The 19222-nt window shown below is 64.4% G+C and overlaps 7 protein-coding genes across 11 annotated transcripts; 4 read left to right on the top strand and 3 right to left on the bottom strand.

Moving 5' to 3' along the window:
* The first annotated feature begins 126 nt into the window (after positions 1-126).
* Positions 127-2086, top strand: OGG1 (8-oxoguanine DNA glycosylase). Of its 2 annotated transcripts, XM_071439611.1 has the most exons (7): positions 127-417; positions 500-786; positions 863-1042; positions 1129-1307; positions 1383-1524; positions 1617-1666; positions 1741-2086. In XM_071439611.1, the coding sequence occupies exons 1-7, from the start codon at positions 308-310 to the stop codon at positions 1801-1803; spliced, it is 1011 nt and encodes a 336-aa protein (XP_071295712.1). In that variant the 5' UTR covers positions 127-307; the 3' UTR covers positions 1804-2086. The 2 variants fall into 2 exon arrangements, with proteins under 2 accessions (XP_071295712.1, XP_071295713.1); XM_071439612.1 differs by lacking the exons at positions 1129-1307; positions 1383-1524 and having other exon boundaries at positions 863-1128.
* Positions 2033-5714, bottom strand: CAMK1 (calcium/calmodulin dependent protein kinase I). Its single transcript, XM_071439610.1, has 12 exons — positions 5592-5714; positions 5054-5167; positions 4206-4337; positions 3907-3981; positions 3698-3836; positions 3475-3601; positions 3304-3379; positions 3097-3209; positions 2915-2993; positions 2730-2817; positions 2522-2648; positions 2033-2444 (listed from the first exon to the last, which is right to left on the bottom strand). The coding sequence occupies exons 2-12, from the start codon at positions 5137-5139 to the stop codon at positions 2389-2391; spliced, it is 1098 nt and encodes a 365-aa protein (XP_071295711.1). The 5' UTR covers positions 5140-5167; positions 5592-5714; the 3' UTR covers positions 2033-2388.
* A 268-nt stretch (positions 5715-5982) lies between these two features.
* TADA3 (transcriptional adaptor 3) lies at positions 5983-9202 on the bottom strand. The gene is made up of 8 exons (XM_071439604.1): positions 8472-9202; positions 8092-8342; positions 7823-7928; positions 7528-7669; positions 7281-7384; positions 7070-7179; positions 6751-6936; positions 5983-6674 (listed from the first exon to the last, which is right to left on the bottom strand). Exons 1-8 carry the CDS (start codon positions 9054-9056, stop codon positions 6482-6484), a joined length of 1677 nt encoding a protein of 558 aa, XP_071295705.1. The 5' UTR covers positions 9057-9202; the 3' UTR covers positions 5983-6481.
* An 8-nt stretch (positions 9203-9210) lies between these two features.
* ARPC4 (actin related protein 2/3 complex subunit 4) lies at positions 9211-11232 on the top strand. The gene is made up of 6 exons (XM_071439622.1): positions 9211-9351; positions 9554-9672; positions 9998-10109; positions 10182-10277; positions 10416-10586; positions 11019-11232. The coding sequence occupies exons 1-6, from the start codon at positions 9349-9351 to the stop codon at positions 11022-11024; spliced, it is 507 nt and encodes a 168-aa protein (XP_071295723.1). The 5' UTR covers positions 9211-9348; the 3' UTR covers positions 11025-11232.
* Positions 11233-11378: 146 nt separating this feature from the next.
* TTLL3 (tubulin tyrosine ligase like 3) lies at positions 11379-15781 on the top strand. Of its 2 annotated transcripts, none has more exons than XM_071439582.1 (10): positions 11379-12156; positions 12281-12592; positions 12713-12841; positions 12909-13023; positions 13121-13228; positions 13482-13650; positions 13725-13873; positions 13949-14195; positions 14273-14708; positions 14783-15781. In XM_071439582.1, exons 1-10 carry the CDS (start codon positions 11755-11757, stop codon positions 15773-15775), a joined length of 3060 nt encoding a protein of 1019 aa, XP_071295683.1. In that variant the 5' UTR covers positions 11379-11754; the 3' UTR covers positions 15776-15781. The 2 variants fall into 2 exon arrangements, with proteins under 2 accessions (XP_071295683.1, XP_071295681.1); XM_071439580.1 differs by having other exon boundaries at positions 13422-13650.
* A 294-nt stretch (positions 15782-16075) lies between these two features.
* Positions 16076-18916, bottom strand: RPUSD3 (RNA pseudouridine synthase D3). Of its 3 annotated transcripts, none has more exons than XM_071439614.1 (9): positions 18779-18916; positions 17469-17536; positions 17350-17394; positions 17164-17260; positions 16968-17075; positions 16815-16899; positions 16619-16745; positions 16398-16537; positions 16076-16317 (listed from the first exon to the last, which is right to left on the bottom strand). In XM_071439614.1, the coding sequence occupies exons 1-9, from the start codon at positions 18811-18813 to the stop codon at positions 16147-16149; spliced, it is 876 nt and encodes a 291-aa protein (XP_071295715.1). In that variant the 5' UTR covers positions 18814-18916; the 3' UTR covers positions 16076-16146. The 3 variants fall into 3 exon arrangements, with proteins under 3 accessions (XP_071295715.1, XP_071295714.1, XP_071295716.1); XM_071439613.1 differs by lacking the exon at positions 18779-18916 and adding an exon at positions 17890-18019; XM_071439615.1 differs by lacking the exons at positions 16398-16537; positions 18779-18916 and adding an exon at positions 17890-18019.
* On the top strand, positions 17947-19169 carry JAGN1 (jagunal homolog 1). Its single transcript, XM_071439621.1, has 3 exons — positions 17947-18083; positions 18284-18381; positions 18460-19169. The coding sequence occupies exons 2-3, from the start codon at positions 18293-18295 to the stop codon at positions 18920-18922; spliced, it is 552 nt and encodes a 183-aa protein (XP_071295722.1). The 5' UTR covers positions 17947-18083; positions 18284-18292; the 3' UTR covers positions 18923-19169.
* Positions 19170-19222: the final 53 nt, after the last annotated feature.

Below are 19222 nucleotides of genomic sequence, written 5' to 3'. Positions count from 1 at the left end.
CGCGGCCGCTGCGGGCGGGCAGGGAGCGGGAGCAGGGGCGGGGCGGGCATGTGCGGCGGCACCGGCCCCGCTTCCGGCTGCGAGCGGAAGCCGGGGCGGGGAGCGGCGGGCGCTCCGCCCACGCGGTGTCTATGGTGGGGAGTGGCGGGGCCGGGCCGGGAGGTGCGGGGCCGGGGGCACGGGCTGGGCTGCTCTGAGGAGGTGTGGGGGCGGGCCGGGGCTGTGGGGCAGCTGGAGGCGCAGCGCCGGGCGGTGCCTTGACCCGCCGCCCCCGTGGGCAGCGGCGCGCGGTTGCTCCCCGGCCTCCATGAAGCTGCGGGACGCCCCCTCCTCCTGCCCGTCCCTGTGGCGCTGGTTGCCGTGCCCGCCGGCCGAGCTACGCCTGGACCTGGTGCTCTCCTCGGGACAGAGCTTCCGGTGAGCCAGCCCGGGCGTCTCGGGTGTGCCCCGGCCCAGATCGGCGCGTCAGAGCCGGCCCCGACCCCCCCGTGTGCGGCAGGTGGTGGGAGAGCAGCCCGGGGGCGTGGACGGGTGTGCTAGGGGGCCGCGTCTGGACACTACGGCAGGACGGAGATCGCCTCTGGTACACGGTGTACGGCGAGGAGGATGAACACGAGGAGGAGGAGGAGCAGGATGGGTGCCCCGCCAAAACAGCGAAGCTGAACGCCGCAGAGACGGAGCAGATCCTGCGTGACTACTTCCAGCTGGACGTGGGGTTGTCGGCCCTGTACCATGCCTGGGGGGCGGCCGACCCCCTGTTCCGCAAGGTGGCTAGTGACTTCCCAGGTGAGGCGGCCCCGCGGAGCTACAAGGGATGGCCATAGCACCTGCTCGGCGTCCCCTCACCGCATCCTGCCTGCAGGGGTGCGGGTGCTGCGGCAGGACCCCGTCGAGTGCCTCTTCTCCTTTATCTGCACCTCCAACAACCACATTTCCCGCATCACTGCCATGATCGAGCGCCTCTGCCAGGCCTTCGGCCGCCGCCTCTGCTGCCTCGATTCCCGGCCCTTCCATGCCTTCCCATCCCTCTCGGCGCTCACAGGTCCACCACCACCTCGCTGCTGCCGCTGCGATATCGCCATGGCCTCGCCTGCGCCCACTCACGTCCCTCTGCTGTGCCTCCCCCAGGTGCTGATGCCGAGGCCCGGCTGCGGGCGCTGGGCTTTGGGTACCGGGCCAAGTTTGTCAGCGGCAGCGCGCGGGCCATCGCTGAGGGGCTCGGCCCCGAGGGGCTGTGCCAGCTCCGCAGCGCGCCCTATGCCGAGGCCAGGAGGGTGCTGTGTGCCCTGCCTGGTGTAGGTGCTAAGGTGGGTGCCAGGACGGGGGTGGGACAGGGAGCAGAGAGCAGGCACTGGGGGCTGACTGGATGCTGCTGGTAGCAGGTGGCCGACTGTGTGTGCCTGCTGTCCCTGGACAAGGCGGAGGCGGTGCCTGTGGACACCCATGTCTGGCAAATCGCACGGCAGCGCTATGGTGTGGCGCTGGGTGGCAAAAGCCTCACCCCCCGGGCCTACCAGGAGATCGGTGAGGGCAGGGCTGCATCCTGATGTGGGACCCTCAGGGATGGTAGATGGTGCGAGTGTACCCTCACACTGGTGTTCACCCTCTTTCTGCAGGCGACTTCTTCCGGGAACTGTGGGGCCCTCGTGCTGGCTGGGCGCAGGCAGTGAGTACCCCTCCTTCCTGTCACCCTTGCCCGCCACCCCAAGCCATGCCCACCCCATTATCTCCCCATTCCAGGTCCTGTTCTGTGCTGACCTCCGCAAGGGCCAGAAGCCAGCCGGCAGCCAGCATCAGGCCTGAGAGCTGAGGCTGGGACAGCCATGGGGGTGGACTCCTCTAGGGACACCCGAGGAGGAACAGAGACTTGAGTGGGACACTGCACCTGCTGCCAGCCTGGGATGGAGGAGTGTGGGCCGGTGCCTGTTGCTTGCCCCCTGTGTGCATGAGGGAGGCTGCTGCCCTGGGCAGTGAAGCTAGGGGGGGTCAGGGCTGTGTCCAGCTCCCTCAGTGCAGAGCTGAGCCAAGCACCTTTGGCCTCTTGTCTTTATTACAAGCAATAAAATAGAAACATCCATTTGGAAAATTGTCCTTGAACATGCTGGGGTTGGGGGTGTGAGACAGTGGCAGGCCAGGTGTGGAGGGAGGGAGGGAAGGTGTGTGGGAAGGGGCCTGGGACAAAGCCCCAAGCTGGGGGGCTCTGTGATGTGCTCCTGCCCCAATGCAAAACTCTACTGTGAGTCTGCAGTGGGGGCAGCTTCACATAACCAGGACAAGACAAGCAGGGTGCCTGCACACTATCTCCCCTGCTCCTGCACTGCAGAGCCCCCCACCCCACATGGCTGGACCCCCTTGGGCCCCCTTGGAGGCAGCTGTGTGGGGCCGTGCTCAGTCTGGTGGGAGACGCTGAGCTCTGCTTGGGGGTGGGTGCCCACACTCTGACCCTGCAGGGAGGAACAGGGTGAGATCCTGGTGGCAGCCCTGAGGGGTCTGGGATGGGGATAGGGGGTTTGGGGCTCACCATTGCTGGTCCCCCCAACCAACGGTTCGCCGGGGCTCGTGGGAGTTGTCTGCCCAGGGATGTCCTGGCTGGTTCCCAGCTGCAGCTTTCTCATGTGCCTCACCACCGCCGTGGCATTGAAAGCTTGCTACTGACCCCAGTGTCAGCTTGTATGGGGTGCCTGAGGGGCTGCTGCACCCCCTAGCACCCACCAGCACCCCACACTCACCTTCCACTTGCTCTTTGCAAAATTCTTCTTGATCTGCTCACTCACTGACTGGTGGATGTTCTTGTCCAGGGCTGTGTCCCCGGCAATCCTGGAGCAAGAGAGAAGTCAGCCAGGGCACCCCTATCCCATGGCTGCTGTGGGGTGAGCTGGAGAGGGGGGCAGACAGCAATAGGTCTCGCCATTACCAGGGATGCTGCAGGGCTTGCTCACAGGTGAATCGCTTGCCAGGGTCCTTCTCCATCAGGTGCTGGATAAAGTCCTTGGCTGGAACAGAGCATGGAGCAGCTCTGACTGTCCTCTATTCCTCTGAGTACTGTGAAGCCACACCAGGCTCACAGGCCCCACTGCCCTGGTGGTCCCAGCTCACCTGAGTCTGAGATATCATCCCAGTAGGGTGAGTCAAACTCGTACTCTGCCTGCAGGATCTGCTCAAAGAGCTTGGCATCGTTCTCATCATAGAAAGGGGGGTAACCACAGAGCCTAGAGGGGCAGTGGGGAGGGGGCTGCTGGTCCCAGGCAGCCGCAAGGTGCCAGGCCTCCAGGAGGGGAGGGGAGTGGGAGGGGGGATACGTACAGGATGTAGGCGATGACTCCGATGGACCAGCAATCCACTGCTTTGCTGTAGGGCTTCTGTGCTAGCACCTCAGGGGCTGGGGGGGATGGCAGCAGTGAGGGGGTGACCCCAACCTGTGTGGGGATCCCAACCCCACACCTAGGGTGGTGGCAGCCCATGGCAGGTGCTCACCCACATAGCCAGGGGTGCCGCAGGCTGTGGACATGACACTGCCACAGCCCTCGATCTTGGACAGCCCGAAGTCGCTGATCATGATCTTGGAGTCCTCATCCATGCTGTAATAGAGCAGGTTCTCGGGCTGTGAGGAGAGGAGGGTAGAGGGAGGGGTGACACTGGGGTGTCCTGCTGCCTGGTGCCATGACAGTGCTGTGTGTGTCCCCCCTCAGCTGCTCACCTTCAGGTCACGGTGGACGATGCCCATGTCGTGCAGGTATTTGACGGCGTCGAGGATCTGCCGGATCAGGGCGCTGGCGTCGCGCTCAGTGTAGAAACCCTTCTCCACAATGCGGTCAAAGAGCTCCCCCCCCGAGACCCTGCAGGGATGGGCAGCACCTGTCAGCATGGCCCCCCCCCGCCCCTCAGGAGTCCCACAATGTCACTCACAGCTGCATGATGAGGTAGAGGTGGGTGCCACTCTCGTAGATGTCATCCAAGGCCACGATATTGGGGTGCTTGATTCTGCAGGGGGAGGCACAGGGGGGTGGTGAGAGGGCACTGGGCTGCCCCCACTCCAGCCCCCAGGGGACAGCGAGCAGCCAGGCTCCGTGCCGCAGGTCATCACGCGCCGCTGGCTATTTTGGGCACTGGCAATAACACGCAGCAATGAGTGCTGGCACTGGGGGGCTGTGCCGAGTGGGGGGAACAGAGTGAAACCCCCACCCCGGTGCTGGGATGGCCCCTACTTGTGGAGGACGGCAATCTCGTTCTCAATGCTGGTCTCCTTTCCCTCTAGTGCCTTCTTGGCAATGCACTTGATGGCCACGAGCTTCCGCGTCGCCTTCTCCTCCGCCAGGACCACCTCGGAGAAGGCCCCCCTAGGGGGGTGAGGGATGAGCAGGGCACGACGGCCACAGCCGGAGCGGAGCTGCCGATGCCGCCATGCCATGATTGTCATGGCGACAGGCAGAAAGTCCAGCTATTTATAGGAGAAAAGCAAGCAGGAGTGGCTGGCTGGGATGGCCGGACATGGACCCTGCCAGCGATAGGATGCCTGGAACCCTCCACCCTCCCAGGGTGGCTGTACCATCCCCATATCAGGCAGGGTAAGGCTGTGGTGTTGCCGAGGTTGAGCTGTGCTGGGGCTGAGCCCCCATGTGGGTTGGCTGCAGTATCCCTCTGCTGTGCCATCCTGCAACACCCAGGGCCACCCAGGAGCCAGCCAGAGCTGTTGGCAGTGCCCAGGTGGTGAAGAGACAGGAGGGACAGGCAGTGTGTCCGCTGTGCTGGCCTCTAAGCCCTGACATAATTAACCTGCTAATCCAGCCTAAGAGCCTTACCATGCCGTGGGCACTGCCAGGAACCCCTCTGCCAGCAAGGGGACCACCCTCAGGTACCCTCAGCACAGCCCAGGAACCAGCCAGTGCCAGAGGGAGGTGGCAACTGTGCCCCACAGCATGTCCCCTCAAATGCAAGTCCCACCTTGGGCAAGGATTTGAGCTGGTTCCATATGGAGGGTTGGGCAAAGCCTGAGGGGCCAGACCCATCACTAGAAGTCACTGTCACTGGCGTGTCACCCCAATCTGCAACTCACGTGCCCAGGACATCTCGGAAATCATAGATCTGCTGAATGTCATCGATCCTCTTCTTCCAGCTGGGCCCATCCTGCCCCAGCGGCATGGTGCCCTGTAGGGCCACCCACTCCCACCTGTGACACGAGTGGGGACAGGTTGTCAGCGTGCTGGGATGGCATGGGGACACGGGGATGACAGGGTGCTACGGGGCGGTGGTTGTCATCCTGGGGTGATGGGAACAAGCTGTGTCGACGCAGGAGTTTTGGCGTAGATTGTCCCAGTGGGGGAACGTGCTGGGAGCCTCCCGATGCCCGCCCATGGGGCGGGTGTGGGGCGGGCAGGCAGCGGGAGGGCTCCAGACACACGCGTAGGTGCCCGGGGGGTCCCCACCGCCATTCCCCACGCCCGCCAGCCGGCACAGCGGCGCCGGACGGGACACGCGTGGGAGCGGAGCTGCGTGGCGCGGGTGATGCGCAGCTCCGCCGCCGCTACTCAGTGTCCCGCGTGGGCACGACCTCCGCGCGTGGGCACGCCGCCCCCGCCCCGGCCCGCCCTTACCGACGGCCCCGGCCCCGGGCCCCGCGGCGGAGCAGCGGCGACTCCTCCCGGCGCGGCGCCGCCGGACAGCGCTGACGTCACGGTGAGGGGCGGGCAAGCGCGCGGCCGCTGCCAATGGGAGGGGGCGGCTCGGCCGCGGTGTCGGGGGGGGGAGGACACGCGTGACCGCGGCGCGCGTGGACACGCGGGAAAAGCGCGGGGAGGGCGGCGAGCGCGGCGCGGCATCACCCCCAGGCTCCCCCCGCAGCTGCTGTGGGGATGCGAGGGCATCCCTTGGGGAGACACGAGTAGAGTGCAGGACAGACCCAGCCCTGCCACTCCTCGCCCCCCTCCCCAGACCGAGCCCATTCCCCACCGCCGGGCAGGGCTGTCCCCCAATGTCACCACACCGTCAACTGCACACGGCTGCCTTTATTGCCGGTGCTCACGGCAATAGAAACCACCGGAACATGGAGAGCTTGGCCACCCACACACCAGGCCCCTCACCCCTCCAGCCGCTTCCCCTCACCACTCCCCCCAGTCCACCCGTGGGGCTGGGATTTCCCCCTGCCCCGCATCACAGAGAGGGACACGGGACCGTGGGAATCACACCATCACATTTAGCCCCTGCAGTGACCTGGCTGATGTCACCCGAGTAACAGGGGAGTGCAGGGGGGACATGGGAGTGGAAGGGAGGGACCTCCAAAGCTCCACGGGGTGCCCAGCTTGGGTCAGTGACAGCCCTACACAGGGAGGAGACAGCAGCTGGGCTCCTTCATCCGAGTAGGGAGGCTGAGCACACTCAGGGCGTGGGGGAGGCTGTGCCAGTTCCGTCCTATGGTGGCAGGGCTCAGGCAGGGCAGCCCCCTGCGGGTGAGGTCCACACACAGTGGGGGGGTCCTTGGTCCCTGCTACCCATCTAGCAGCTTGAGGATGCTCTCCCTCTCCTTCAGGGTCTTCCAGGCCTGGTCCTTTTCCTTTTTGGTGGGCGTGCGCTTCTTCTGCCGGGCAGCCATGATCTTGCGGAATGCATCCATCACCTCGTTGTCAGCCATGCGGACACGCTGCCGCAGCTCCTGCCGATGCAGCTCCTCCTTGGCCAGCCTGGGGGGCACAGGGGGGTGTCAGGCACTGCAAGGCAGCCCCCTCCCTGCACCCACCCCAGCCTGCTGGCTCTCACCTCAGCAGCTCGTGCTTCTTGGTGCGGTTGTGTGCGCTGAGTGCCTTTAGCTCTGCCTGCCTCTTGCGTAGCTCAGCCAGCACCTCGTCCTCCGAATCCTCAGCCGGACGGTCCTCTGACTCCAGCAGGCCCTGGGCCACTAGCTCCTCCTTGATCCGCCCCTCCAGTGACTTGGTGTGGGGGACACTGCCGGGGTGGAGAGTGGCTGCTGCCCACCACACGCCCTTTGCTCCCTGTGACTCACAGTGGCAGGGAGCCAGCGGCGTGCTCGGTGCACCCGCAGGCAGTGCTGAGCTCTGGGCCCGCCCCAGCTGCTCACCTGAAGGGCTTGTTCTGGCTGCGGGGAGATGTGCCAGCACCGTCAGCTCCCGAGTCCTTGCCGGTGATCTCGGGGATGGGGGAGTCCTCAACAGGGGAGATGATGTTCTCCTAGCACAGGGAGCACCAGGGAAAGGTTACAGTGCTGGGTTTTGGCTGCAATGCCCTACAGTGCCAGGCCACCATGGCACAGCACCATCAGAGCCCCTCACCTCCACAAGGGCCTGCAGGAGACGCTGTGTCAGGGGACCAAAGGGACACCCATCCTCTGGCTGCTCGTGCTGGGCTTCTGACTTCTTCAGGAGGGCATCGACATCTAGGAGCAAGTGGGAGAGAGGGAAAAGCAACCCCAAAGACACAGAGATGAGCAGTGGGCCAGAGCAACCTCAGCCTTTCTTGGGCCTGGCTCCATTGGACTCCCAGCCCCTCTGGGCAAAGGCAGGGGTGGGATTGGGGCACCTTTAGTGTCCAGCTCAGTCAGTGGCCCCAGGACACCTTTCTTCTTGTCAGCAGCAGCTGCAGCCCGGGCTCCATCCTTCTGCTCCTCCAGCAGGTCCTCTTGTGCCCAGCGCTGGGAGTAATGCTTCCCCAGAGGTGGAATCTGCAAGAGCAAGGCCCAGCACAGCTCCTGCAGCCTCTGCCTTGTCTCCCAACTCACCAGTGCCACGGCAGCATCCCAGGCAGGAACAGTCACTGTGAGGTGCCAAAGGGGATGGGGAGAGAGGACAGAGGAAGGAGCTTAGGAGCTTTTCACCTTGTAATGCTCAGCCTCGTCCTCCGGCGGCTTGAGCAGCTCTTCCAGGACTCTGACCTCCTCGTTGGTGAGATCAGCACAGTACGGCTCCACCGATGCCCAGAACCTGCAAGAATGGATGAACTGTGAGAGGGAGCTGCAGGGGAGCAGGGTGACACATGTCCCCTTTCCCCATGTGGCCCCTCTTCTCTCGGGCTAGAGGCAGCCCTTGTGCCATGTGCTCCAAGGAAGGAGAAAGATGATCCCAACACCTCCCAACACCCACACACCTGTTTGGAGCATCATTTTTGGGGATGCGGGGCACATCAATGGGATCATCCTGGAACTCGTATTCCTGGATCTTGGGCTGCAGGTTCTTAGACTTGGGCCGGCCGGGCCCAGGCCCAGTCCCATGGCCCCCTTTGCCCTCCAGCTTCTGCTTCTTGGGCTTCCCATGTTTTACAGATGGGCCCACATCGTGGTCCTTGCTCAGCTTCAGGAACCGCCGGTCGCCCTTCTTATCCTGCCAGTCCGTCAGGATCTGGAAAAGAGTGGTGTCCCATCAGGTCCTGTGCCCAGCACTGGGCAGGGGCAGATCAGAGGCAGCCCCTCGGTGGGAAGGAGCCAGACAGAGAGTCCGTCCCTGACCCAACGCGGGCGGCCCCAGCACCTGTGTCTCAGCCTCCAGGACGCGAAGGCGGCGGCTGGCAGAGGACAGCAGCGTCTCCAGCTCCAGCTGCAGCGTGTCCAGCTCCTCGATGCCGATGCCATCGTCCTCCGAGCGGGCCAGCACGGCCGTGTAGCGGGGACACACTTTCACGTGGTCCACCGACTTGAAGTCATGGAACTGCAGCGGGCAGTCCTTCAGCTCGCTCATGGTGGCCGGGCACCGAGTGGGCTCTGGGGGACCGACGGGAACACGGGGGAGCCGGGGACGGGGGAAGCCGGCAGGGAATGGAATGGAGTGAGGGGCTACGGAGGGCCGGGGGGCATCGGGGCTCTGTGGAACCGGGGTAGGGATCACCGGGGCGCTGAGAGGAACGTGGGGAGAATCACCAGGGCGCTGGGGGAACAAGGCGGGGGGAATCACCGAGGCGCCGAGGAACCCGGCGGGGGGATCACCGCAGGGAACCGGAGGGAGATCACCGGGGGGTGGCGGGGACGCGGCGGGGGCGGCCCCGGGGCGCAGCGGAGGCCGCGGGGCCGGGTCTGGGCCGGGCGCCCCTTCCGGCCCCGCGGGCGCCCCGCCCCTCATCACCCATTCGCCGCACCGCGCCCCGCGCCTCCGCTCATTGGCTCAGCCCGCCCTCCATCTCCCTTCCCTAATATGGAAGCGCTGACAGGCCCGTACCAAGCGCGGCGCGGCGCGGGGGGAGCCGCGCGAAGTCTCGCCGCCGCCACCCGGCTCCGTGCCGCGGGGGGGCCAGGCCGCAGGGCGGGAGCCTCCTGCCGCCCCCCCTCCCTCCCGCCGCAGTGGGAGGTGCCGCGCATCCCGGAAGAGGTGATCAGCCACTTCCGCCTGGCCGGCCCGGAGCTCCGCTGCCACCATGGTAGGGCGGGGGGCGCCCCGTGAGGGGCGGTGGCAGCGGGGAGGCCGGGGAGGGTCGGAACCGGGGCCGGCGGAGTGAGCGGAGCTGCGGGGGCAGCGGGCTGCTGGTCGGGGGCTGGGGCAGGGGCAGGGGCAGGGGCAGGGGGAAAGACCCGACCCCGGGCTCCGGTCGGGGGTCTGATGCCGCCGCCGTGTCCCCGCAGACTGCCACGCTGCGCCCGTACCTGAACGCGGTGCGCGCTACGCTGCAGGCCGCGCTGTGCTTGGAGAACTTCTCCTCGCAGGTGGTGGAGCGGCACAACAAGCCCGAGGTGGAAGTCAGGTACGGGGGCGGGAGGGAACACCAAGAGAGCCTTGCAGGGCCCTGGCTGCCCGCCCCGGGGGCCGCTAGCCCGTTCCTGCCGTGCCTTGCCCCCCCCCCCCCCAGCCCTTAGGCGCAAGGCCGGTGCCGGCAGGGAGCCGGGGGAGCTGCGGGGAGGAGGAAGGGGATCTAGCTTGGGACCGAGGAAATGTCTGCCCTGAGGAGGAACATCTTCGGGACACAGGAACATCCTGTAGCAAAGCCCCCACATGCCCCTGATCTCTGCGGCTCCCCTTCCCTGTTTCCCACAGTAAATGAGTCACTCCTGCCCTCCCTCTGTTCGCAGGAGCAGCAAGGAGCTGCTGTTGCAGCCGGTGATCATTAGCAGGAACGAGAAGGAGAAGGTGCTCATCGAGGGCTCCATTAACTCCGTGCGCGTCAGCATCGCTGTGAAGCAGGTGAGGGGGGTTCGGGCAGGGGACTGGCAGCTCAGCCCGTGGGGAAGCCTCACTTCCCTTTTCTCTTTCCAGGCTGACGAGATCGAGAAGATCTTGTGCCACAAATTCATGCGCTTTATGATGATGAGGGCTGAGAACTTCTTTATTCTGCGCAGAAAGCCTGTGGAGGTGAGGTGGCAGGGAGGGGACAAAGCAACTCCTGGCTCTGCTCCTGGCACTGGGAGGGTGTCCAGTGCAGAACTGGGATGCGAGCTTGCATGGCCAGCGTTTGGGTGCTAAACCCTAGGGTGCTTTTCTCTTGTGCAGGGTTATGATATCAGCTTCTTGATCACAAACTTCCACACGGAGCAGATGTACAAGCACAAGCTGGTGGACTTTGTCATCCACTTCATGGAGGAGATTGACAAGGAAATCAGCGAGATGAAACTCTCTGTCAATGCGAGGGCCCGCATCGTGGCAGAGGAGTTCCTTAAGAATGTGAGACTCTGAAATGGGAGGAGGGGTCTCTGATTTTGGGAGTGGGGTGTGGGGTCAAAGCCAGTGTGGCCCTTGTGCCCAGAGTCCCCCAGTCCCATTAGTGAGGACAGGGTGACACCCTCCCCAAGGAACCTCTTGGGGACAGGGAGGAAAGGATGCCAAAGGTGCTTGTATTCCCTTTGCTTATGAAGTGCCAGCTTTTGAGACCCCCAGAGCTTGCTCAGTGGCAGCAGCAGCCTTAGGGGATGAGACCCTTTTGGTGGGTGCTGAGATGGATGTGCAGTGCCTGGGGAGGCAGCAGGAGAAGCTGAGCACAGATCCCTGTGAGCAGTGGCCACCCTCAGCCTCCATCCCAGGTGCCAGGAGGGTGGTGAGGGTTCTCAGAGCACTGCAAGCAGGGACTGGACTAACAGCCGTGTGTTTTCTCTCCAGTTTTAGGCCGTGGTGCAGGACCCCGTGGCTCCCCTGTGCTTGTGCCCAGCGGGCACTGTGCCTGTGCCTGCTCCCGTTTCTCGAGGATTGCCGGGCGGGGCCGGGCCCTGCCCGCCCCTCTCTGGGCTGGGCGGGAGCAGCCCCTGCTTGCGGCAGCGCGGCCCCGCCGCTGCCCCTGTCTCGTCTTGTTTTTTAAACGGTCTTGTTTGCTGTACCCACCGCCTCTGTCTCCTCCCTCCCGCTGCTCTGGGCCACACCGGGGGATGGGGGAGGGCATGGAATGGGAGCAGGAATGGAACTGGAGGGGTACAGTCCAGCAACAGCCAACAGTGGGGTCAGCCCTGATGGTGTGTGAGGGGCCATGGGGGGTGTCAGGAGAGTATGAAAGGACTTGAAGTTGCCCTGGGGGTAGCAAGGAGCTTGGGTTGTGGGGCACGCAGGATTTTGTGCAGGGTGTAAGGTTTGAGTGGGGGATGGCTGGCTGTGGATGTAGGGGGCTGTTTGTGTCCCCCCTTGTGTGCAGTGGAGCCATCATGGAGGCTGGAGTTGGGGCTGTGACATCACAGTGGTGCTGGCGTTGGGGAGCCATGTCCTGCATTCTAACATCAGTGGTACTGGGGTTCAGAGGCCATGTCCTGTGCTGGACTCCGACTTCAGTCCCCAGCAGGACAGGGGAATAGGCCAAGCTGCTTGGCACAGAGGAGGAAGAGCCACCCAGAGCTCTCCTCAGGCTGCCATGGGACAATGTGACCCAGAGAGCAGCACTGCAGGCACACAGTCCCCCAGACAGGGACAATACTTGAGCAGGGTACACTTCAGCCACCTCATGGCCCAGGAGGCTGGGGACAAGGGTACAGTGGGGTATCCTGGGACTGTGCACTGCAGCTGGGACGCTGGCACAAGGCTCAGCAGGTCGGAGACTACCCTTTCAAGGGCCCGAAGGTCATGCCAGAGGCAGGCAGGTCAGTGCTTTCTACCTCTCCATCCCTGCCCTGTGGGAGTGGGGACAGTGGGCTCAGACAGGGCTGTCCTCACAGGGCATTCAGCAGCCACCACCAGCCACCAGGTTCGCTGCCAGCACTTGCTTAACCTTGAGCAGATCAAGAGGGCCAAGCTGCATGTGGAGATGGCCATTAAGGTGAGGGACCCGATTTCACAGCTCTCAAATGCCACCTGCTTGCATTTATTGCATTTCTGGCTCAGGAGAGCCGAGCCAGAGGAACAAGAACTGGGGCAGGCTGAGCCCACTGGTCTCTGCACAGGAGAAGAAGATCTTCATGGTACAGGGCCCCTACCCCATCATCCGCCGCCTGCTGCGAGCCCGGGGCTGGGTAGAGAGGAAGGCACCCAGCACGGGCAGGCAGCTGGAGCAGCACTGCGGTGACCAAAGCAGGCAGCGCCTGCACACAGCGCCAGGCAGTGGTGGTGCTAGGCAGAGGGAGGTGCTGCTGAACCCACGTGGTGTGGCACAGCCTGTTCTGGGGACCACTGACCCCCTGCATTACCCGTGGCTACCTGCTGAGAAGGAGGAAGAGCAGTGTGATGAGGACCCACACGGCATCCATGACCTCATGGTTAGCACAGAGGGCTGGGGCTGAGCTCTGCCACTGCCCCAGGCTTGGGCACAGCCTTGGACAGGGCACGAGGGTGGGATGGGGGCTCTGTGTCCCACCCTGACTTCCTCCCTCCGCCAGTCCTACCTGGCACGGGACCAGTTGCCAAACTTCATCTGGACCAACTTCCTTGAGACCATTGACCGCCAGCTGCTGCGGGATGACAGCGTGCTGAACCACTATGCCCGGGTGGATGCATTCACCACCAAGGTGGGAGGCTGGAGCCCTTGAGCAGGGGGATGGGGTCCAGCAGGCACTGACAACTTCCTCTAAACAGGAGGGCCTGTGCCTCAGCCTACAAAACCTGCCGTGGATTGAGCAAGCTGACCCCAATGCCTTCTTCCCCCGGTGCTACCGGCTGGGGACCAGAGATGATCGAGAAGCTTTCATTGGTGAGCTGAAGGCTGTTGCCCTCCTGTCCCTCCTTGTGCTCCCACTGCCCTAGTGTCCTGCGCAGGACTGGCTGGGGATGATGCCTCCCTCTTGCAGAGGATTTCCGCCTGACAGCAGCACGCAGCCTGCTCAAACTGGCCCTGGAGGACGCTGGGGACAGGCCAGTGAGGACTGAGCAGGTCCCAAACTCTGACAATGGGGAAGGTGAGTACATGAAGCTGGGCCTGGGGATGATGGCAGAGAGTATAGAGTTAGGGACAATGGATGGCTGAGCTTGGAGACACAGCCTTTGCTCATGGCTGTGGCCTGGGATCCCCCACTCCCTCCTACTAGCCCAGCTTATGGGTGCTCTGCTCCCAATACCATCCCCATGCACCCAAAGCCACTCATCCTACAGGGAGGCTCTGTCCCCAAAGCTGGCATAGGAGTCACATCTCTCAACCCAAGCATTCCACAGCACAGCCAGGCTCCCCCCTGTACCCTGAGCTGGTGGAGGAAGCCCTGGAGGTCTGTAAGCAGCACCTGGGCGTTCTGCAGCACGAGGACATCGACAGGAACACCCCGTCCCCCTGCAGGACATGCATCGACTGGGACAACTTCCTGCAGCAATACTACCGTGTGGCACAGTGAGTGCTGACTAGGATGGGGGGACAGGGGGCACCGTGGCAGGGCTGCTGCTGAGGCCCCCTTCCCCCCACAGTGAGGGGGCAGGGCTGGTGCTGACCAGGCAGCAGCGGAAGCAGTGCCAGAACCTGCTGCAGAGCCTGGCAGAGAAGCTGCCCCAGCTTGACATGGAGGGCAAGCTCAACGTCTGGATCCTCAAGCCTGGTGCTGAATCCCAAGGCAGGGGTAAGGCTGGGGGAAGTGGGGAGCACACAGAAGTTTCCTATTTAGGAGGGGTCCCACTATGACTGTTTTTTCCAGGCATCATCTGCATGACGCGGCTGGAGGAGATGCTGCAGCTGGCATGGAGCTGCACAGCACCCTCGGTGCAGGTGGGCAGATGGGTGGTGCAGAAGTATGTGGAGCGGCTGCTGACCATTTTTGGCACTAAATTCGACATCCGGCAATGGTTTGTTGTGACTGACTGGAAGCCACTGACTGTCTGGTTCTACCAAGACTGCTACCTGCGCTTCTGCTCCCGGCCCTTCTCCCTGCATCACCTGGAGCGGTGAGTGCCCCCACCCTGGCTCCCCACACCCCAGCACCCCGGCGCCCCCTGACCCAGCCCCGCTCTCCCTGCCCCAGTGCCAGGCACCTCTGCAACGTCTCCGTCCAGAAGTGGTACAAGACGTCACCAGACCAGGACCCCCGTGTGCCCCCCGACAAGATCTGGTCAAACAAGCAGTTCCAGGAATACCTGGCACAGGTGGGGCAGGGGGATGCTTGGCACAAGGTGCTGGTGCCCGGCATGAAGGCGGCGATCCTGAACGCTCTGCGCAGTGCCCGGGACCGGGTGCGATTCCGCAAGGGCAACTTCGAGCTCTATGGGGCCGACTTTGTTGTTGGGGAGAACCTCCAGCCCTGGCTGCTGGAGATCAACTCCTGCCCCACCATGAGCCCCTCCTCGGCAGTGACCCGACAGCTCTGTGCCAACGTCCAGCGGGACACGCTGTGCCTCGTGCTGGACCGCAAGGACAACCCCACCTGTCCCATTGGAGCGTTTGAGCTCATCTACAAGGAGGTAGGCTGAGGGGAGGGGGCCAACATACCCCCCAGACACCCTGAGCCCTCCCAACACCTGCTGTCTCCCTGCAGGCAGCTGTGCCCAAGCTTCTGTCAGGACGTGTGAAGCTGCTGGTCAAAGGCTGTTCCCTGAAGAGCCTCCAGTCAGCACAAGAGCAAGCCCAGGACCAGCCCCCCACCACTCTTCAGGACCCTGTGTCCCCAAGGGCCAGAGACACCCGTGTCCCCAAGCGAGCACAGCGTCATTTCTCCACCACTGCGCCCAGTGCCCGCAAGCTCCCTGTGTCCCCAAGGGCCAGAGCCACCCATGCGCGCAAGCGAGCACAGCGCCATTTCTCCAACTCTGGGCCCAGTGCCCGCAAGCTCTCCCTGTCCCCAGGGGCCAGAACCACCCAGGTGCCCCGGAGAGCACGGCATCCATCTCCTACCATGGTGCCCAGTGCCCCCAAGCTCTCCCTGTCGCCAGGGGGCAGAACCACCCAGGTGTCCCGGAGAGCACGGCATCGATCTCCTACCACAGTGCCCAGAGCCTACAAGTGCTCTGTGTCCCCAGCGGGCAGAACCACCCAGGGGACCCAGCCCAGAGCAGCAACAAAGAAGCTGCCTCCTCTGGAGCAACAGAGCCACTGCCCTTCCACCAGCTCTGAGCCCCCAGCACCACCAAAGCCTCGGGCCTCCCCTGCTGGGAGCCAGGGGCTGCCACGGCTCAGTCACCCACCTGAGCAGCCCCGGATCAGTGTCTGTCCCCTGGATTGGGTGCCGATGCCACCACCCCGGGGAACCCCCAGAAATCCCTGGCTAACCCAAGGTTCTGCACGCTCCTTCCCTCCTGCCAAGCCCCTGCAACAACCTCAGTCTGCACAGAGCACCACCCCGTGCCTGGAGCAGAAGAACACAGCAGCTCCCAATGGGATGCAGAAGACTTGGGACACTGAGACAGCCCCAGGAGTGGACAGCACCCTGCCTGTCCTTGCTGAGTCAACACCGGCTGCCTCTGATCCCAAAGAGATCCCACTGCTGTGTCGTGGTACCCAGCTCCTCCCACGCTTTAAAATGATTCTGTGATAAGGAGTCTGTCTTGGACCTTCTGTGTGTGAGAGCTGTGGGGAGAGCTAGGACTGCCCCTGGGATGGGGCTGTGGGTGGGAACTGGGGCTGCCAGGGCAGAGAGCAGGCAGGAAAAGCTGCCTCAGCTCCTGCCTATGGTTGCCCCTGCCAAACAGAGCTGCGGTGGGTGATGACGCTGCTGCATTCCAGCACTTGGAACCAGGGCAGGCAGAGAGTGGTGGCAGGGCTGGTGCCCCCAGAGGCACAGCCAGGAGAAATGCATCCTCTGTGTGCCAAGAAAAGAACTGAGTGCTGGGCCTCCCAGACAACGGGGGGGATTTTAATAGGGTGGCAGAGAGCAGAAGGGTGTCCATGGCAGCACCATGGCTCCTAGTGCTCAGGCAGCCCCAGAGAGCGCAGAGTGTGCAGGAAGTATGGTGGTGGGGGGGCACGGAGAGGGCCCTCAGGCAGCACTAGCTCCTGCAGGTGGATATGGAGTGGGAGATGATGGAGCTGCCGTGGAGAAAGCCCCAGCCGGGACAGCAACTCCTCGTCCAGTACCTGCAATGTGAGTGGGCAGCTCAGTGGGATCACTAAGGCTGTGCTGAAAGCCCCACCCAGCACCCAGCCTGGCCACGGACCTGTGTGTGGGTGGGGGCAGATTCGGGGCTCAGAAAGAAGGGCACTCCCAGCACCCTGCCCACGCGGGAGGAGTGCTTGTGGTCACCCAGGGCCGGACACAGCAGCAGCGTCAGGTGCACCTGGAGCTGTTCTGGGAAGGCTGGGGAGGAACAGGGACAAGATGAGATTGCAGGGGTCAGGAAGGGTGCCTGGGGTGGTGGAGGTGTTGGGGGCTACTCACCCGTCCTGGGCTGGAGCTGGAGGAGGGCACAGCCCCCCACAGCACTCAGCACCCGGTAGCGTGTCAGGGTGCTCTTCACATCCTTCCTGGCCAGGCTGCGGCGTCCTGGGGCTGGGACTGGCACCACCTGCAGAGCACAGCCCTCAGCACTCCCTGGGGTATGCCCTGTGCCCCCAGCCCACTGGCACCCCCTTACCATGGCTCTGTCCCCTTGCTGCTGCCAGCTCAGCCCTGTGGAGATTTCACCCTCCACCTCTGCCGGGACTCCCACGGTGATGGCACTGCAGGGTAAGGTGGTGAGAAGGGGACAGGACTCCCATGCCAGCATGGCAGGGTCCCAAGGACTCACCGATATGTGGCAGGGTACTGGCCTCTCCAACGAGCATCAGTGAAGAACTGTTGGAGCTTCTTAGTGGTGTGGTAGCAGCTGGACAGGAGGACAAGGCCAGAATACTCCCTGTGGGACATGGCTGCTTGCGACCTGGAGGGGGAAAGGCAGCCCCAGCTCCACCCCAGGACCTCCAGCCTGAACCCTCCTACCACACCTGGCAGGAGCCTTCACCACGTGGAGATCAGCAGTGAGGCCCAGGCGTCGTCTCAGTGCCGGCAGCAGCACATCCAGGCTCAGGTCCCCGGAACGCCCTGTGGAGATGCTGGCAGGTCAGCATCTGCTGAGCCCCCCATGCAGACACCCCCACCCCTGCAGACCTCCACTGCTGTCCTGTACTCACCCAGAATGGGGAGGCCAGGGGGCTTGTTCAGTGCCAGCAGGGCTCCTAGTGAGGGAAAGTCTGGTCAGGATGTACCTCCCTCAGTGTCCCTTGTCCCCATTTTCCCCTGTCGCGGGTACCTTCCCGGTGCACCACGGAGCCCTCCAGCAGCCTCAGCGTCTCCTTGGGGCCCAGCAGCCGCCTCCACCTGCAGGGGATGGAGTGGGCAGGGGGACACACGTGGGACTTCCTTCAGTACCTACCCTGCACCCCACTCTGCGTGTCCATAAATCTCACCCACCACTGTCCGCCCTCCTCCCCACGTGTCTCTGCACCCTCACGCTTCCCCGGCCCCTCTGTGCTCGCACATCTGCAACCCCACAGGTACGTCCCCAATCCCCCAACCCCCCCATAACCCCAGTTCATAACCCCTCTGTACCCGCGCGTGTGCATCTCCAGGTGCCAGCACACCCGTGGGCGTGCACCCGTGAGCGTACACACGCACCTCGGAACACCCGCACATGCACGCACCCCCTGTATCCACCCCTGCCCCCCGCTGACCCCGCGGCGCGCACTCCCGGTCCCGGGCGCGCCAGCCCGCGCGCGGCGGTGGCAGCGGCGGCGGCAGCGGCGGCGCTCCCCGTGCCCGCCATGGCGGCGGGGCCGCGCCTGCGCCGAGCGCTGTCCCCGGCATCCGGAGCCGGCGACCGCGGCCATAGAGCAGCGGAAGCGCGGGCAGAGGGTCCCGCCCGCAGGTGCGGCACGGCGGGGAGCGGCGGGCCGGGGGTGTCACCCCCGGGGGGGTCACCGCGGGGATGTCCCGGAGGGCAGGGCGGACACGGGGAGGGAGCCCCGGGGCTGTCGCTGTGGGAGGGAGGCCCGGGGGGCTTGTGGCGGGGCTGCGCAGGGGAGGCGGGCGGGGAGGGCGGCCCCGCCTGACGCGGTGTCTCCCCAGGACAGCGCCATGGCCTCCCGCGGGGGTCCCCGCGCCGCCGGCACCGACGGCAGCGACTTCCAGCACCGGGAGCGCGTGGCCTCGCACTACCAGATGAGGTAGGTGTCCCCTTTCCCGGGATCCCGGGGGGACACGCGACCCCAGCAGGCCCTGATGACCCTGCACTCTCTCCCCAGCGTGACGCTCAAGTCGGAGATCAAGAAGCTGATCTACACGCATGTGGTCATCTGGCTGCTGCTCCTGGCCCAGATGGTCGTGGGGCACCTCAAGCTGCTGCCCCACGACCAGGTGGCCATGCCCTACCAGTGGGAGTATCCCTACCTGCTCAGCATCCTGCCCTCCCTCCTGGGCCTCCTGTCCTTCCCCCGCAACAACATCAGCTACCTGGTACTCTCCATGATCAGCACCGGCCTCTTCTCCATAGCTCCCCTCATCTACGGGGCCATGGAGATGTTCCCCATGGCACAGCAGCTGTACCGCCACGGCAAAGCTTACCGCTTCATCTTCGGCTTCTCGGCCGTCTCTGTCATGTACCTGGTGGTGGTGGTGGCCGCGCAGGTGCATGGCTGGCAACTCTACTACAGCAAGAAGCTGCTGGACTCCTGGTTCACTAGCACGCAGGAGAAGAAGAAGAAATGAGTGGGGATAGGTGGGCTCCGTGAGGTGCTGAAGCTCTGCAGTTCAGTCCTGTGGGGCAGCGCTGGCGCAGCTCCGGTGGGTGGGGGATCCCCGGGGACCACGGGGTGGGTGTCTGATCCACACCACGGCCCCGGGCTCGCATGCAAGGGGGAGACCCCCGAGGGCCGGGGCCGTGGAGGGTCCCTGGGGTGCGTGCCCCTTCCTCCGCGCGCTGCTCTATGGAAATAAAGCACCGTCCGCTCTCCCACGCGTGTCTGCGCCGCAGGAAGCGCCGCCCGGCGGGGTGGGGGGGCCGGCGGG

The sequence above is a fragment of the Agelaius tricolor genome, unplaced genomic scaffold, assembly GCF_023055355.1.
Source record: "Agelaius tricolor isolate 1412-34295 unplaced genomic scaffold, bAgeTri1.0.p SCAF_14, whole genome shotgun sequence".
Classification (NCBI taxonomy): domain Eukaryota; kingdom Metazoa; phylum Chordata; class Aves; order Passeriformes; family Icteridae; genus Agelaius; species Agelaius tricolor.
This window is presented reverse-complemented; position numbering and strand designations above follow the sequence as displayed.

Coding starts and splice junctions, on each gene's coding strand:
- CAMK1 (XM_071439610.1), bottom strand. CDS start 5,139: ATGCCGCTGGGGCAGGATGGGCCCAGCTGGAAGAAGAGGATCGATGAC. Junction 3,837..3,906: donor CTCTACCTCATCATGCAGCT/GTGAGTGACATT, acceptor CCATCCCTGCAG/GGTCTCGGGGGGGGAGCTCT. Junction 3,380..3,474: donor CGGCACCCCTGGCTATGTGG/GTGAGCACCTGC, acceptor CATCCCCCCCAG/CCCCTGAGGTGCTAGCACAG.
- TTLL3 (XM_071439580.1), top strand. CDS start 11,755: ATGGGACAATGTGACCCAGAGAGCAGCACTGCAGGCACACAGTCCCCC. Junction 13,229..13,421: donor AAACTCTGACAATGGGGAAG/GTGAGTACATGA, acceptor CTCATCCTACAG/GGAGGCTCTGTCCCCAAAGC. Junction 14,196..14,272: donor TCCCTGCATCACCTGGAGCG/GTGAGTGCCCCC, acceptor TCCCTGCCCCAG/TGCCAGGCACCTCTGCAACG.
- TADA3 (XM_071439604.1), bottom strand. CDS start 9,056: ATGAGGGGCGGGGCGCCCGCGGGGCCGGAAGGGGCGCCCGGCCCAGAC. Junction 7,670..7,822: donor ACGAGGCTGAGCATTACAAG/GTGAAAAGCTCC, acceptor TTGCTCTTGCAG/ATTCCACCTCTGGGGAAGCA. Junction 6,675..6,750: donor AAGAAGCACGAGCTGCTGAG/GTGAGAGCCAGC, acceptor TGTGCCCCCCAG/GCTGGCCAAGGAGGAGCTGC.
- OGG1 (XM_071439611.1), top strand. CDS start 308: ATGAAGCTGCGGGACGCCCCCTCCTCCTGCCCGTCCCTGTGGCGCTGG. Junction 787..862: donor GGTGGCTAGTGACTTCCCAG/GTGAGGCGGCCC, acceptor TCCTGCCTGCAG/GGGTGCGGGTGCTGCGGCAG. Junction 1,308..1,382: donor TGCCTGGTGTAGGTGCTAAG/GTGGGTGCCAGG, acceptor TGCTGGTAGCAG/GTGGCCGACTGTGTGTGCCT.
- RPUSD3 (XM_071439613.1), bottom strand. CDS start 17,981: ATGGCGGGCACGGGGAGCGCCGCCGCTGCCGCCGCCGCTGCCACCGCC. Junction 17,076..17,163: donor GTGGTGAAGGCTCCTGCCAG/GTGTGGTAGGAG, acceptor CATGTCCCACAG/GGAGTATTCTGGCCTTGTCC. Junction 16,746..16,814: donor AGCAAGGGGACAGAGCCATG/GTAAGGGGGTGC, acceptor TGTGCTCTGCAG/GTGGTGCCAGTCCCAGCCCC.
- ARPC4 (XM_071439622.1), top strand. Junction 9,673..9,997: donor AAGCCCGAGGTGGAAGTCAG/GTACGGGGGCGG, acceptor CTCTGTTCGCAG/GAGCAGCAAGGAGCTGCTGT. Junction 10,278..10,415: donor TGCGCAGAAAGCCTGTGGAG/GTGAGGTGGCAG, acceptor TCTCTTGTGCAG/GGTTATGATATCAGCTTCTT.
- JAGN1 (XM_071439621.1), top strand. CDS start 18,293: ATGGCCTCCCGCGGGGGTCCCCGCGCCGCCGGCACCGACGGCAGCGAC. Junction 18,382..18,459: donor GCCTCGCACTACCAGATGAG/GTAGGTGTCCCC, acceptor CTCTCTCCCCAG/CGTGACGCTCAAGTCGGAGA.